This window comes from Harpegnathos saltator, unplaced genomic scaffold (assembly GCF_003227715.2).
Source record: "Harpegnathos saltator strain DR-91 unplaced genomic scaffold, Hsal_v8.6 scaffold71, whole genome shotgun sequence".
NCBI classification, from domain to species: Eukaryota; Metazoa; Arthropoda; class Insecta; order Hymenoptera; family Formicidae; genus Harpegnathos; species Harpegnathos saltator.
This window is the reverse complement of record NW_020230549.1, coordinates 285,922-299,744: the sequence shown is the minus strand read 5'-3', so window position 1 is coordinate 299,744 and position 13,823 is coordinate 285,922. Positions and strand designations below refer to the sequence as shown.

Below are 13,823 nucleotides of genomic sequence, written 5' to 3'. Positions count from 1 at the left end.
GGGCGTCCCCGGCTGCCATATTTAGAAGTAGACGTTACCATATTAGGGAAAGTTTGCCAAATATGGTGAACAGAGGTGGTCCTTCCTTTTCGAATGATCGTACGGCGCGCCGCTCCGAAACACCAATCCAGCTGACAGTAGCGCTTCCTGCACGCCTTTCCGGCCCCCTCTGGCCGATGTGTTTCTATACGTGACCGCAAATAAGCAGCGGCCGACAGCGGATAGCTGTTACGGATAAGCGCGCTTCCGAGTTACCGCCACCGCCGCCGCCGACGACGCTCCGTCTCTCCGCGCCCCGGCTACGTGCGAACTTTCGGCATCGCGTCTCCCTCGGGCGACGTCGTTCATAGAACCCTAATGAGAGACATTAACGGCGTTATACCGTCACTGACCGGTTACCGTGCCGCCGAGCATTCGATATAAGCTCGCTTTGTAATTGAGTTTCTCAGGTGGCCAAGAACGTTCCTCATGTTTCGTATGACAATGATTTATATCAGTGAAAATTAGTACATGTTGCTTTCTTAAATTGTAATCAGTCTTGAACCTTACAACCATTTGCGCAAAGTGATCGATGTCCGACTTAATTGATACTAAATTTGTGTGTGCATGTGCACTTAATCTTTAAGAGTCACCATCTGAATTAGAAGTACATGTAGCTTAAATAAGATTAATCTTTAATATCACTATAATATGCATTAATATTGTCATAAATGCTATTAAATTCTTATTACTAGATATATATTTCTTGATTAGCATCAACAACATAATAAGCATGTGATTTCCCATAATTATTGATTTTATATTAACATATGGTTTATTGATTTTATATTAATAGGAAAAGTGTTACAGCATTCTTTTTAGAAGCAACACAGTTATATCTATATTTGACTCTATATATCATCTTGATGAACAATAAATATTTTTCTCAAATCAACATCCTAATAAACCTAAGATTCAACTTCATTCACCAGATGCTATCGCATGAGCATTAGATACAAGAGCATCATGAATTTCACGAGCATATGCCACTTGCGCGCGTACAGTCATCAGAAATTGAGGATAAGTAAGTGTAGGTCCTTCTGGGGCACTAACTGAATCAGTACGTGTTGGTATAACAGGCAGTGGTAGATATCTGACCGAACTCGTATTCTGAGACAAACATTCTACAGAAGTCTTCAGATGTAGCTCTATCTGGTCACAAATAGAATAGAACTCTTCCATGTTTTTATTGAAGCGATGATCAGGTTGTTCCACTGCCTTTATAGATCCTACATCTGCCAAACTGTTTTGATGCAATGTCTGTGCTGCAGTTTTAAGAGCTATAGCTAAAGATTCTCTCAAAGGTCCTATGAGAGATTTCACTTTGGAGATATTGTCCAGCTTCTCCTGTGTTTGTTGCTGTTGTTGCTGCTGCTGCTGCTGCTGTTGCTGTTGCACTTGCTGCTGTTGTGCCTGTGGTGTCTGCTGTTGATTCTGAGGCAGCTGATTATTTACCGGCTGTGCCATTTGGCCTACTCCTATGGTTCCTGGTTGCTGAATCGATGGGATGTTCATTGCAATCCTATAAGAATAACTATAAGAGAAATTAATATACTTAATATTTTACATGAAACAGACAATGACAAGATACAATAGAATATACAAATATTGAAGATTTTTTATAAGATTATCTTGTTAAATAAGCATTATTACTTTAACTAATAGTATTCAATCACTTATAACAAACTTCTAAAGATCAATTTTAAATATAATAAATTCACATTTTTACATAAAAATAATTTCTAACTATTATCGTTTATAGTGCGGTTTTCAATTATTAAAAAATATGAGTTTAACTTATAAATACTGTATAGAGATTCAGTATGTACAAAATTTTTACAATATATTTTATTCCATGTGCTATTTAGTCTAAGATTTATGACTTTTGGCTACAAAATAATATAAAAATTTCGTCGATGAATTTTCAATAATAGCAAATATATCTTACAGTATATATTCCCAATAAAATATTGATGAGGTTATATTATTTTGTAGAAATGATATACACACAAATATTACAATGTTATGCTTTTTTTCTCTCCAACATCTAAGGATTAATTTACAAAATAACATAGAACTATATTAGTTCAATATAGCATCATAATTCCTTATCAATTTTTATAAACGAAGGTACTAACGACGTATTCGAAATCACAGAGCAACTTCGCAAGTCTGTTGTTTCTAATTGGGTATGGATACCCAGCTGCAGCAGTGCTTGCAAAATCTATAGAGATAAAAGGTTTGTTCTTGATGAAAGTTATTCCTAGGACCTTAAACCGACATCTCATAGCATATATTTTCCATGACACGTGACTTTATAACCAATCATATAGCATTCCACGACATATATTTTTCAATTAGCGCTACTAAAGCCAGCGGCACACGGTGCTTGTTTTTGTGCTGGATTGCTTGCTGAATGAAAATACTGCGTTTTGATTGGTGCATTTCCATCCATTTTCGGAAATGCACCAATCAGAACGCAGTACTTTCATCCAGCAAGCAATCCAGCATGAAAACAAGCACCGTGTGCCGCTGGTTTGACTAGTTATGTCGTATATTAGAAATCTGTTCTTTTTAGCTGAACTAATGCTGTATTAAAATTTCGTTTCTTTTTTCTTCAATGCAAATTTATATATTTATTTCACAACAAAAAGTGCAACTTAATTTAGTTAAAAAGAATAGATCTTTAGTTTAGTTAAAAAGAACAGACCTAAATAATCAGACTAAACCAGACTAAATAACCAGACTAAAATAACCAGTATTAAGGCGATCACATATATCTTCCGTAAGAAATAAAACAGGAAGGTTCCGACCAATCGCGTTACTCGTTTCAAATAGTTACGGTTACAGATGGCCGAATAGGGCAACATGATTGGTCGAAACCTTACTGTTATGTTTTATTGAAAGTGAGTGTGATGGCCTTTTAGTACCATCTGGAAAAAGATATCCTGAAAATAGATACAGAATAGGTGTTGCCATTGCAAGAGGTTGTTAACTTTTTGACACTACTGAAGATTTATCAAGTTATTCAATTAATAAGTAATAATCAAGTTGCGAGCTAGATAAAAAATATAAGAAATAAAGGAAGATAAAAAGTTTTTTACATACAGTTAGTACTATGATGTTACGTTATTATATTTGTGCATTTATCATTATTGCATAAAGTACTTAGGAAATAACTTATAAGTTGTAATGCTGTTACTGTTATAAATTACTTTTATAAAATAATGATAATGATGATAAGTGCAGTGAAATGAGTATATTGAGATATAAAGTAATCTATCTTTATATTTTTAGAAAAGTTTACAATATAGAATCAAGATGGTACGAGCATGTTGTGTGCCTGAATGTTCTTCTGGAAAGAAAGCACCATCACATAAATTTCCACGAGATGCCAAACGTTGTCTACAATGGTATAAAAATTTGAATATGATACCTGTAGAAAAATCTGATGAGCAAAAGTTGAGAGTATGCTACAAACATTTTCGCAACAGTGATTATAGATATTCTACCTCATTACGTATTTTAATGAGTAGTGCTGTCCCTTCCATTTATGTGTCATCAGATGAGGAAGATATAACAGAAACAGAATTGAATAACTTGGAAGAAAGAAAATCAGATATGCCACAAGAAACAGATGTAGAAAATACAAAAACAAATGAAGAAAATTCAATAAAATCAAGTTAGATAAGGGCACAATAGCAACGGACAGATAAATTTTTACTGAGAGGAGAACAACAAAGAAAGAATCTACACAAGACATAACATCATTAAGAAATTAAGTGCATATGTTTGTGAAACTAAATAATAAATGTATGCAACAGAAAACTAATTTTCAAGATATCACTTGCAACAATGTATTGTCTTTAAGAACTAGACAACTGTATATTATTATCATTCAATTAAAAAATGATAAAAGACAATTGGAAAGGCTTTGTCATAAATATGCATAATAATGCCAATAGAAGATAATTACATTGCATTCTACCAATTACAAAAGCAAACTGAACAGTAATGCAACAATATGCCACCAATTTATAAATGTGCTTATGAAGAATAACTATCTGGCACTACAGGTAAATTCCATGTCTAATGAAGTTGGAAGAATAAGAAAAATGTATAACAAAAAAAAAGAAAATGTCAGAACATATTAATCGTTATGAACATAAGAAAGTTTTAGCATTGTCTTTTTACAAACTTGAAAGATGTTAAACATTGTTATATGATTCCATATGAATTATGAAGAAGATATTTCTGTATATTAAATATATTTATCAATTTTATATATATCTGCATCTTCCCCTTCTCCCATTTATTCTATATTGTTATGATATAAAAATTTATATTTTATTCCCTCATTTATTTTTCAGACATGTACTAACCAAGCAAATGAAGGAGGATATAAGAAGCACAAAATGTACCTGCCATGAAACTACTAGGGGATATCAAATTTATTTCTAATAGTAATATAGTTGTTTTAATAGTGATATAGTTATTAATAATGTGCTCCTATGGCTCTAAATATTATTTTCATACTAGTTACAATAAAAATACACATAATGTATGATGTAACATGTGCTATTGTGCACAATATATATTAATATGTGGTGTCATATTAATTTTGAATTTCAAAAGTTGGATGTTTGATTTCGAGGAATTTCTAAACTAGTGTAATAAGTTAGAAACTTTTATAAAAATAATGACATGGTTTAAGAATATAATCATTTTACGATACGAAACTTAAAAATTTTTATTTTTAGCAAAAAACAAAAATTTGATACATCTAAAACTGGAAACATTAAGCTGTAAAATATTTATAGAAATATTTATTTATATGTATTGTTTATCAAAATTATAGTCTGTAGAATTTTATGTATCCTTATGTAGTTTAATGAAGTACGTTTGACTTATCATTGAGTCGTACTACATGCTCGATTTTCTCTCTCTTTCTCTCTCTCTCTCTCTCCAGGTCTGGTGATACTTGGTTATATACTTGGTTTAATCTTATATTTAAAATTGTTTTAAAAATCCATCTTCAGAAATCCTCCGTATCCATATAAATAATCCATACATTTGATTATTAATACCGTTCCTAAGATTTTATATTTGTAAGATTGATTTAAGTTTATCTTCAAATGCTGAATGAATTATTTCATTGGTTACGAAAAATCTAAAGATAATCTTAAGACAATTTTAAATCTAGGTTCAACGAAAAACTATTTTTAAGTAGCACAATACAACATCAAATTAACCAGTTACTTATTTTTTAATGGCAAAAGTGAATAGCAAAACGTAATTTTGTCTCTTCTTATTATTAAACGATAAAAATCTACACATACACATTTAATAAGATCTGAAATTATATCGAAAATTAAAATCTGGCATGGGTGGATTTTAAGACAATTTGAAACGTATTTTTCTTTTCATCAATCCTGAAAGTTGATTAGCGCATGTGCACAGTATAATTGTATTATTTCTTGCGTACAAGAGACGACACGTATCTCACGCAGTAGAAAGCGAAGATGCAGCGAGTCGACGTTTTCATATACACGCATATACTACTTCCGGGAAAGCGAGGGATCGAATGTCGATGACGGCGCGTCTGACGATCTTTCTTTAGCTACGACTGCTTGATCTACGAACGCGCTCTCGTGGTGCCTCGAAAGATCGCAATGAAATCGCAGTACGAACGAAGCCTCGTAGCCAGCGAATCGGCGCGCAGCAACAAGACCGCGTTGAATTACGCATGGCGTCCGGGAACGGACGCCATCTAACGACTGGCATTCCTGCCTGTTCCTGCTGGTACGAAACCAGGGCTATCGTATAAGCGCGGAACTTCTCGGTTTTGTTTAGCAGAAGTGCGGAAGTGCGCGTCTCGTCTGAATTTCGTGATCTCGCCAAGCATCCCTTATTATGGCGCGAGCACGCCGTGTGAAATGATAGACGAGGAAGTGCGTCCGCAACTCACCGGCCAAACGTTTCCTCGTACGTGCTAACCGTGTGCGTTGGCACGTAGAGCGGTCAACCTCCTCCCGCATAAGACTCTTGGCTGTGCCGCTGCTGGCCGATTCCACTCGCTTGTCCGGCTGCCTCCGCGGCTCACAGGTGAGAAAGCACGCGAGCACTCTGCCGTATTCGTCGGATCGGTCCCGCCAGTGTATTCCAGCTGCGTCTTCGCCGCGAAAATTCGCCCGTGTTTATGTTTACTCCTTTAATTACCCCCTCCCCCTTTCCGCCACTTGTCCCGTCCCGCCTTTCTCAATTTTCTTGCCACTTTTCGCCACGCACCGCGTTTCCTTGCCGTCGTGCCACTCCGCCCCCGCTTTCGCGCCTTCGCTTCTTCGGTGGAGGTAAACACGCGTTTCCTTTGTCGCTGAATTGTATATCGCTATGTTGCCCGGGCAATCGGTCCCTGAAGCAGAGGAGTTTCGTATTCCAGCAATGATAATCGTGTTATATAAACTTTGTATTATCTTGTAACTTTTTTCTTGTTTCTTAATTGCACTGATAGGTTCACAAAGAAAGTTATACAAGGGACGTGCCATGTGTTCAATTTAGTTTTCAATAATTATAGGACAATAAGTATACAGTAATCACATAGATGTGTGTTACATCAGGCACAGATTAATTTTGTATTTGAGCTGCTACTATAGAAGTAATAGGTACTCTTTTTGTATTTGCCGTGTAACTGGTAGCAGTACAGTAGATTCATAGAAATATTTTAGAACATTAAATCTGACCTGTTAGAAACATCAATTCTTTTTATATCTCATTTATATTATCTTATTTACTAATTGTAACTATTCATCGTCAAGCATTTTCTATTTAAAATTACAGTAAAGTAACAGGTTATAGTAATGACAATAATAATAATAAGAGATACTTTCGTTGCTTTCATATAAGTAAATAGAAAGAATAATTTCTTCGGTGGAAAATGAGCGCATCTGCCCTAAAATCAACAATACCTGGGGTAGGTACATCGCCGACTTCTACTAGCCACTCGATGTTGCCCATGAATGCCATGGCGCAGAAAGTTGCGGGATCAGATAGTGGGTCCATGAAACCCTTGTCAGGGAGTGGACTAAGCTACGTGACTCTGCAACCACCCAGCCAACCACTCAGTCTGGTGCAAGACCACAGACCTTCTGTGTACCAGGCTCCATCTTACATAGGCAGTAGCGTGGAGAAGGAACCAGAAACTGAAAAACTGATACCGAATGGCGTTGAAGTAACAAAGACCGAACCTGAGCAAGATGTGCCTGCAGCTGTAAAGCAAACTGACTCCAACAGAAATAATAACTTAAGCCCTGAGAATCCTCCCCCAGAGCAACCATGTGAAATTCATACAGAGCAGGAGCTCACACCATTAACTTTGGATTTTCCTGGTAAGTAATGTATTATTTTCTTTACCAATGATTGAACAAATAATCCTGTTGTTTGATATAAGAGAATCTATAACAATCAAATATTACAAACATACACAAATTGGTAATTTGTATCTTATTATTACTATATATATCTCAAGAGAGATCAATCTTTTTGTAACATTAAATAAAACTTGAGATGATTACTCGAGAAAAATGAGAATATATATTGAATTGAATGCAAAATGTTTAATTTGATACAATAAAAAATATATAGAATGTAACTTATGTACAATTATGTTCATCTTTCTAGCTCTATGCACACAAACACAAGCGCAAACACCAGCACAAAATAAAGTTGAGGAAAAGAAGACACCTGTAAATAACGGATCCAAGGAATCAGATGGCAAAGCAGTTAATATTCCTGTACATACGAAACAATCTCCACACAAGCCAGAAGACACGCAAGTTAAAAACGAAGTTCCAAAGGCAAAACCCATCACCAATCAGAGTATAAAAGCAACCAGTGACAATGCTGCTGCACCAGTCGCTAGCACAATAAAACCTGAGACAAAGATTGCTACTTCCATAAAGACGAATAAGCGAAAATCCAGAGAACTGAAAGATTTGAAAGGAGCGTCTGCGGTTCCCGATGGAGCAAGTAAACCTAAGAGGAATCGAGTTCAAACGCGTCTTTATCAGAGCCCGCTGCCAGACATTGCATTGCTGGTCAAAAATCTCAACAAGACTCCAGGTCCTAAAACTCCTGATGACAAACTCATTGTGTTCTACAAGTAAGTGTATCAGCGCACAGAAATCTTTGAATAAATTAATTTTGCAGTCATTAATACAAGTGAAAATTAATAATTAAATTTCATTTTACTCTCTCCTCCTTCAGAAACGAATTTTTGGCTGTGAGAAATGCGGAAGGTAGCTTCTATGTTTGTCAAGCAGTGCAGAATATTTACAAATCCAGCAGACGCGTCCGCATACGTTGGCTGTCTCAAGACAAAAACAACGGAGAAATCTATTCACCAGATTTCTATGATTTTACAGGTATTTTCACGTATTAATTTCTCTCCTGTAGTATTATATTGTTTATTTGTATTATGTTGAAGTGATACGTGTTGCATGTGATTATCCTTAATGTTCTTCTACTGTTCCATTTTCAGATTTCGATTGCATACTGACAAACTTGAACCTAAACAAGATCGATAAGAATAAATTCCAGCTAACTAAAATAGAATTACTGCGCACGGAGAACATTTTGAAACGGGCCATCGATGTGGAAACTGGGGTATCAGAAATACCTCGAGTCACGGAGGAACATCCCGATGGTTGTGAGTAACTGAAATACTCCCTATAATAATTAGTGTCCTATTAAATCTTTTAATTATTCTATTAAAAAATATATGCACGATCATATTTTGTTACAATTTCATATATTATTTCCCTGATGAGCTTTGTAACACGCTTCAATGTCAGACTTACAAATAAATAAAGCACGATGTTCTTTTTCTCGCAGTGGATCTGTCGCTGTATAAAGATGAATCACAGCTGAAAAGAAGAAAAGGACTGCACAAGGAGAAGTCAAGCCAGCGGAAGAAAACCAAACGGGCCGCGAGTTTTTCGGACGACGACAGAGACGACGAGCAGTCGGAGAAGAAGTCGCCCAAGGCAAGCCGCGCGAAGAAGCGATCGGCCAATAAAACGATGGTGATCGCAAAGTCCGTTGCGAAAAGCAGTAGCAGGGCGGAAAGAGCGCTAAACAGAAGCACGAAATCGCAAAGTGAAGGCAACGACGGTGTTGTTGCTATCATTTCCGCTTCCACTGCAGCACCAACAGCCGCTATCACCACCACCACCACCACCACCACCATCACCACCATCGCCACAACTGCTGTTGCTGCCGCCGGTGTTTCTGCTGCTGCCGGTGCCGCTGCTATTACCGCCACCGCTGCTACGGGTGCCACTGCTACCACGAGTCCCACCGCTGCTAATGCTTCCGTCGCAGCGGACGCCAAGAGTAACGCAGAAGCGAAGAAATTCGAAATGAAGAAGAATGGCAAACAACAAAGTAACAACACCACTGGTGGAGTCCCGAGGACGAAACCCCGAGGTAACATTTATAATCCATTTTAGCAAAAGAAAAGAAAAAGAAAAAAAAACCACAAGTTCGCTCATTTAAGCGATAAACTTGCTTTTTTCTTCTTATATAATATCAGTTCTGAATGCGAAGAAATAAAGTGAAATAAAACGAGCAGGAAGTCATTGAATTTTCATCTTCGTAACAATGCGTGTCACGCACGCACATTAAGGAGGACGCAATTATTTCATATCAATAATTTCTTATTATTGTGTGTATAATTTTAAGGTACCGCTCAAGCTGCACAGCAAGCCAGTAAAAGCCAGGCAGGACGTCCAAAGCGCGTAACGGCCACCACCGGTGTTTTGCCGAACGAGGAAGCATCTTCGCGAAAGAAACCTCGCGGCCGAGCGTAAAACATACCTAATGCATAATTGCTTTTTTACGCTATAGTTACAGACGAGTCTGTATCGTAGGCAATATGTACGTGTGGTACACCTCTTGAAAAAAATTACAATCAATCTAATGTGTAATATATACATATGTACGATCTCAAGATTCTTAAATGTATCATGTGCCGCGATATATTATAGTCCAACGATACGGGATCAACGACTTGTATCTCTAATTCGTCAAGTCGCATTTGAAAAAAAAGAAGAAAAGAAAAGAAAAATAAGAGAAAAAATTAAGAAAATAGGAAAGACTCAGAAAGAGAAAGAAGAGAGAGAGAGAGAGAAAGAGAGATTATATATGAGTGATATTGTGATATCATACAAAATTTGTACATATCGTCTACGTCTCAGACTCCATCGGGAGAAGAAAGTCACGAAATGTGTGAGAAAAATGGTACCTTGAGTTGAGTAATAACTATCTACAGGGTGTCACATACTAATGCACTCTTGCAATAGTCTATTTTTGATGTTGTGAGTGAACCGTACGTGATTCAGTTGATTTTAATGTACACTTTCCATTGGATATAATAGCTATGTACAAATATATGTCCGGGAGGGGGTTGGGGATTATATGTATTCTGTAAAACAAACAGTGGGAGGGAGGAAGAAAGGTAGTAGGATTAAAAAAAAAGAAAGAGAAAGGAAAAACATAGTATCAACAGAGAAAACTAAGAACAATCCCGATTGTTGCCGAGTTTAACCCGATCGACCGGCAGAGGATCTTGAAGTACAATACCTGTACATTATACTGAATCCTTGCTGTTAAAAAGGAAAAAAAAAGGATAGCCCGTAAAATGGTCCAGCGCCTAGTAGAGACAGGCAGTGTAAAGAAGTGCCCTGAATTGTCTCCTTGTCGAGCCAATGGATTCGCGAGAAACTCGCGAGCAGAAAGTAGCACGTTGCTTATATAGTTTGTTTTTTCAATCTGCACTCGCGTGGGAGCCCCGTTGTTGTAAAATCACGGAATCTACTACGCTGAACAGAGAGTGGTGCCACGTTACGATCTAGGGACATAGATGTAATTTTAAGAGAGGATAACGCAGTTCTTATTTACAACTGATAAGTATACAATTTTTAAATGTATAAATCTTGATTTACATAACCACGTGTTAATTTTATTTTTCGTCAAAGGATTAGACAGAGACGAAATGTATATTTAATAAGCGATAGTCCGTTATAATTAATATTTTACCAAAACTAAATTCGTATACATATATATATATATAGTTATATACATATATATTTTAATGTAGCGCATATTTTATATATCCTGTCAGCGTAATATGTTCGTCGAAGAGCGCAAGCTTGTGTCGGTGTTTCTTTCTGGTTTTCTTTTATTTTCTCTTTTTTTTTCTTTTTTTTTTATGTTCTTTGTCCCCCAAGAGAAGCCATTAAGAAGCGTCGTTTGATTGTAATTGTGTAACAAGAATTCGCGTTATTGTATTCATTCTTTTCTACTACACTACGACAGTACATAGTACATATGAGAATCTTGCGAGATAGGTAGATTATTTATAAGAGGTCGACAACTTCTCGAGCGCGCGAGAGAGCGTGCTCGTAGCGTTGTTGTTGATTGCAAAAAAAAAAGAAAGTGAAAAAATCATGTTGAAGAATATGAGTTTCCGACGATTTCGCCGATCGGGGATATGCGTAAACGTATTTTATACATCAGTCGTTATGAGCAACGCGATTACTTATTGCGACGCGCGATAGGAAGGAATATTCTTATTACGGCATGCAGAGTATGCCGCACGCACGTTCTTTCCCGCTTGATTTTATTCGGACACGTGTACATAGGCGAATTAGATAATTATTATTTTATTATTATATATAATATACATATATAACAATGTTATTATATACAATATATTACGTATATAATAATATTACTATATATGATATACATATATATATATATATATATATATAAATAATGATAAATTAGATAATCAAAATTGTTCATATGAATGCGAGGATTCCACGTGGCGTTTCGAATCGGTCATTATCATCGGAGCGATCACGTCGATTTGTTTAGTACGCGCAAACACCTCTCTTTTTTTTTATCTTTTTTTAATCGAGTGAGCGCGTCGTGACGGGTAAAAAAGCAATATTACTCGAGCAAAAGCCGAATCGCTCGATCGCGCTCGAGAAATGTCGAGATCATCCAACTGTTGAAATTCTTGGTCGTGATTGTGATCGAGCTTGTTGCTAATGAGCTCATTAAAGCTGATCGCGGTCGATCAAGTTCAGCCGCTCGAGTCTTGTCGCTTGCCGTCTCTCGTTTTTCTGCGCGCCCCGATCCCGACAAGTCGCGACTCTCGACGTGCGTTAATCGCGCTTCTTGTTCCGACGATAATCGCAATATCGGTATGTCGAGAGAGAAAAAGAGAGAGAGGAAAGAGGCGACGACTCGTACATACAGGTGACCCGCGACTCCGCCGTATGCCGTTCACAAGAGGGAAAGAAAGACAGGACGATATCGATCTCTGCTCAGCGAGAAGAAAAACAGATAGAATATGACATAATTATTATGCCTAGAGATAGTTAAGGTGGACTCCATTCTCTCGCGATGGAACACGTACACACTGTATTTGAAATATACGCATACGAGGCATACTGCATCAATTTAGTGAAGAATTCCAACACAAATACACACACACACACACACACAAACAGAAATACACATACCTTCACGGTCAGAGAGAACAGTTGTTTGCTTGGGTTGTTATTCGCTTTGGTGATGCTTAAGTATACGCGGTTTGTTTCTTACCTTTCTGTAACGCGTTGCGTTCACGTGACACGCGCGATCGTCGACAAAACGTGCAATCGGTAAATACAATTGTCGTGTAATCGTCAGCGTGTAAGGCTAAGACGGGCTTGTATCGTTCGCTTCCGCAGATTCGTTCCCCGTCCTCTGGTCTCTCCTCTTCTTTTCGATTTCTTTTCTAAGCGCGGACGAAGGCACGCGCAGTTTGAGGAGCGTCGAAGCGTCGCGCGAGAAATGCCGCCTCTCCTTCTCGGTCGCGAGGATCGGCGTCGAGGATTCGCTCCTCGCGCGAACGAGCGGGAGATCCTTCTCGCGCGCAATTCGACGCACGACATCCGAGACTTTTGTCTCTCGAGACTCTCGCGAATCCGACGACTTCGGGACTTTTCAATTGTACGACCGGAGAAACATGTATAATCGCGACGACGTCGCCGACGACTGCGTCGCTCGCATGCGTGAGGAAAATAAAGGGGAAAAGTGGAAGAAGGAAGAAGGGAAGAAATTAACGAGATTTAAATAACGTTGCAACGTAACGGTTGGGAACGGTTTTCAACTCGCGTAACGATTAAGTGTCTTAACATTAGCTCTTATTAGGATATAAGCGCTTCGGATGCTGGTTTACTAAAAAGTAATCAAATAAAAACTAACTGTACGATGTATATATTCGTTCGACATATATCGGCCGTGGTATATGTGTAGCACTGTAAGCGACATCACCATCAACATCATCATCTTTTCCTCTCTCGCACTGTTTCCGCGTCACGCGTCACCTTTCTCTCCCTCTCTCAGGCTTCTCACAACAACAACAGCGATTCTGAGTACAACGTGTACATAATTTCCAATCGAATGCCCGCGACATCGAGGAGAAGCGAAAAAAACCACCGCCGGGCATTTCGTCCGATTCTTTGTAAAATGGAAACGATCGGTCCTGTTTCTTTCCCCTCCCCCCGCTCGAGATCGCGATAATAGAATTTTTAGATGAATATATAAGCACGCGCAACACACACACACACACACCCACACTCACACATACATATACACACACGCGTACCCGCAATTTAATTTAAGCGACTGTTAAAACGCAGCTTTCTTACGCGCGGCACACACCGAACCGA

The 13,823-nt window shown here is 37.8% G+C and overlaps 2 protein-coding genes across 8 annotated transcripts; one reads left to right on the top strand and one right to left on the bottom strand.

Moving 5' to 3' along the window:
• Positions 1 to 471: 471 nt before the first annotated feature.
• LOC105190728 (mediator of RNA polymerase II transcription subunit 29) lies at positions 472 to 2,272 on the bottom strand. Of its 5 annotated transcripts, none has more exons than XM_025305705.1 (2): positions 2,178 to 2,272; positions 472 to 1,573 (listed from the first exon to the last, which is right to left on the bottom strand). In XM_025305705.1, the coding sequence occupies exon 2, from the start codon at positions 1,552 to 1,554 to the stop codon at positions 961 to 963; it is 594 nt and encodes a 197-aa protein (XP_025161490.1). In that variant the 5' UTR covers positions 1,555 to 1,573; positions 2,178 to 2,272; the 3' UTR covers positions 472 to 960. The 5 variants fall into 5 exon arrangements, with proteins under 5 accessions (XP_025161490.1, XP_025161491.1, XP_011151935.2 ...); XM_025305706.1 differs by having other exon boundaries at positions 472 to 1,561; positions 2,178 to 2,262; XM_011153633.3 differs by lacking the exon at positions 2,178 to 2,272 and adding an exon at positions 1,988 to 2,149 and having other exon boundaries at positions 472 to 1,561.
• Positions 2,273 to 5,400: 3,128 nt separating this feature from the next.
• LOC105190714 (uncharacterized) lies at positions 5,401 to 10,833 on the top strand. Of its 3 annotated transcripts, none has more exons than XM_011153614.3 (7): positions 5,401 to 6,144; positions 7,014 to 7,424; positions 7,717 to 8,197; positions 8,302 to 8,459; positions 8,576 to 8,743; positions 8,929 to 9,522; positions 9,778 to 10,833. In XM_011153614.3, exons 2-7 carry the CDS (start codon positions 7,043 to 7,045, stop codon positions 9,903 to 9,905), a joined length of 1,911 nt encoding a protein of 636 aa, XP_011151916.2. In that variant the 5' UTR covers positions 5,401 to 6,144; positions 7,014 to 7,042; the 3' UTR covers positions 9,906 to 10,833. The 3 variants fall into 3 exon arrangements, with proteins under 3 accessions (XP_011151916.2, XP_025161540.1, XP_011151905.2); XM_025305755.1 differs by having other exon boundaries at positions 6,950 to 7,424; XM_011153603.3 differs by having other exon boundaries at positions 6,943 to 7,424.
• Positions 10,834 to 13,823: the final 2,990 nt, after the last annotated feature.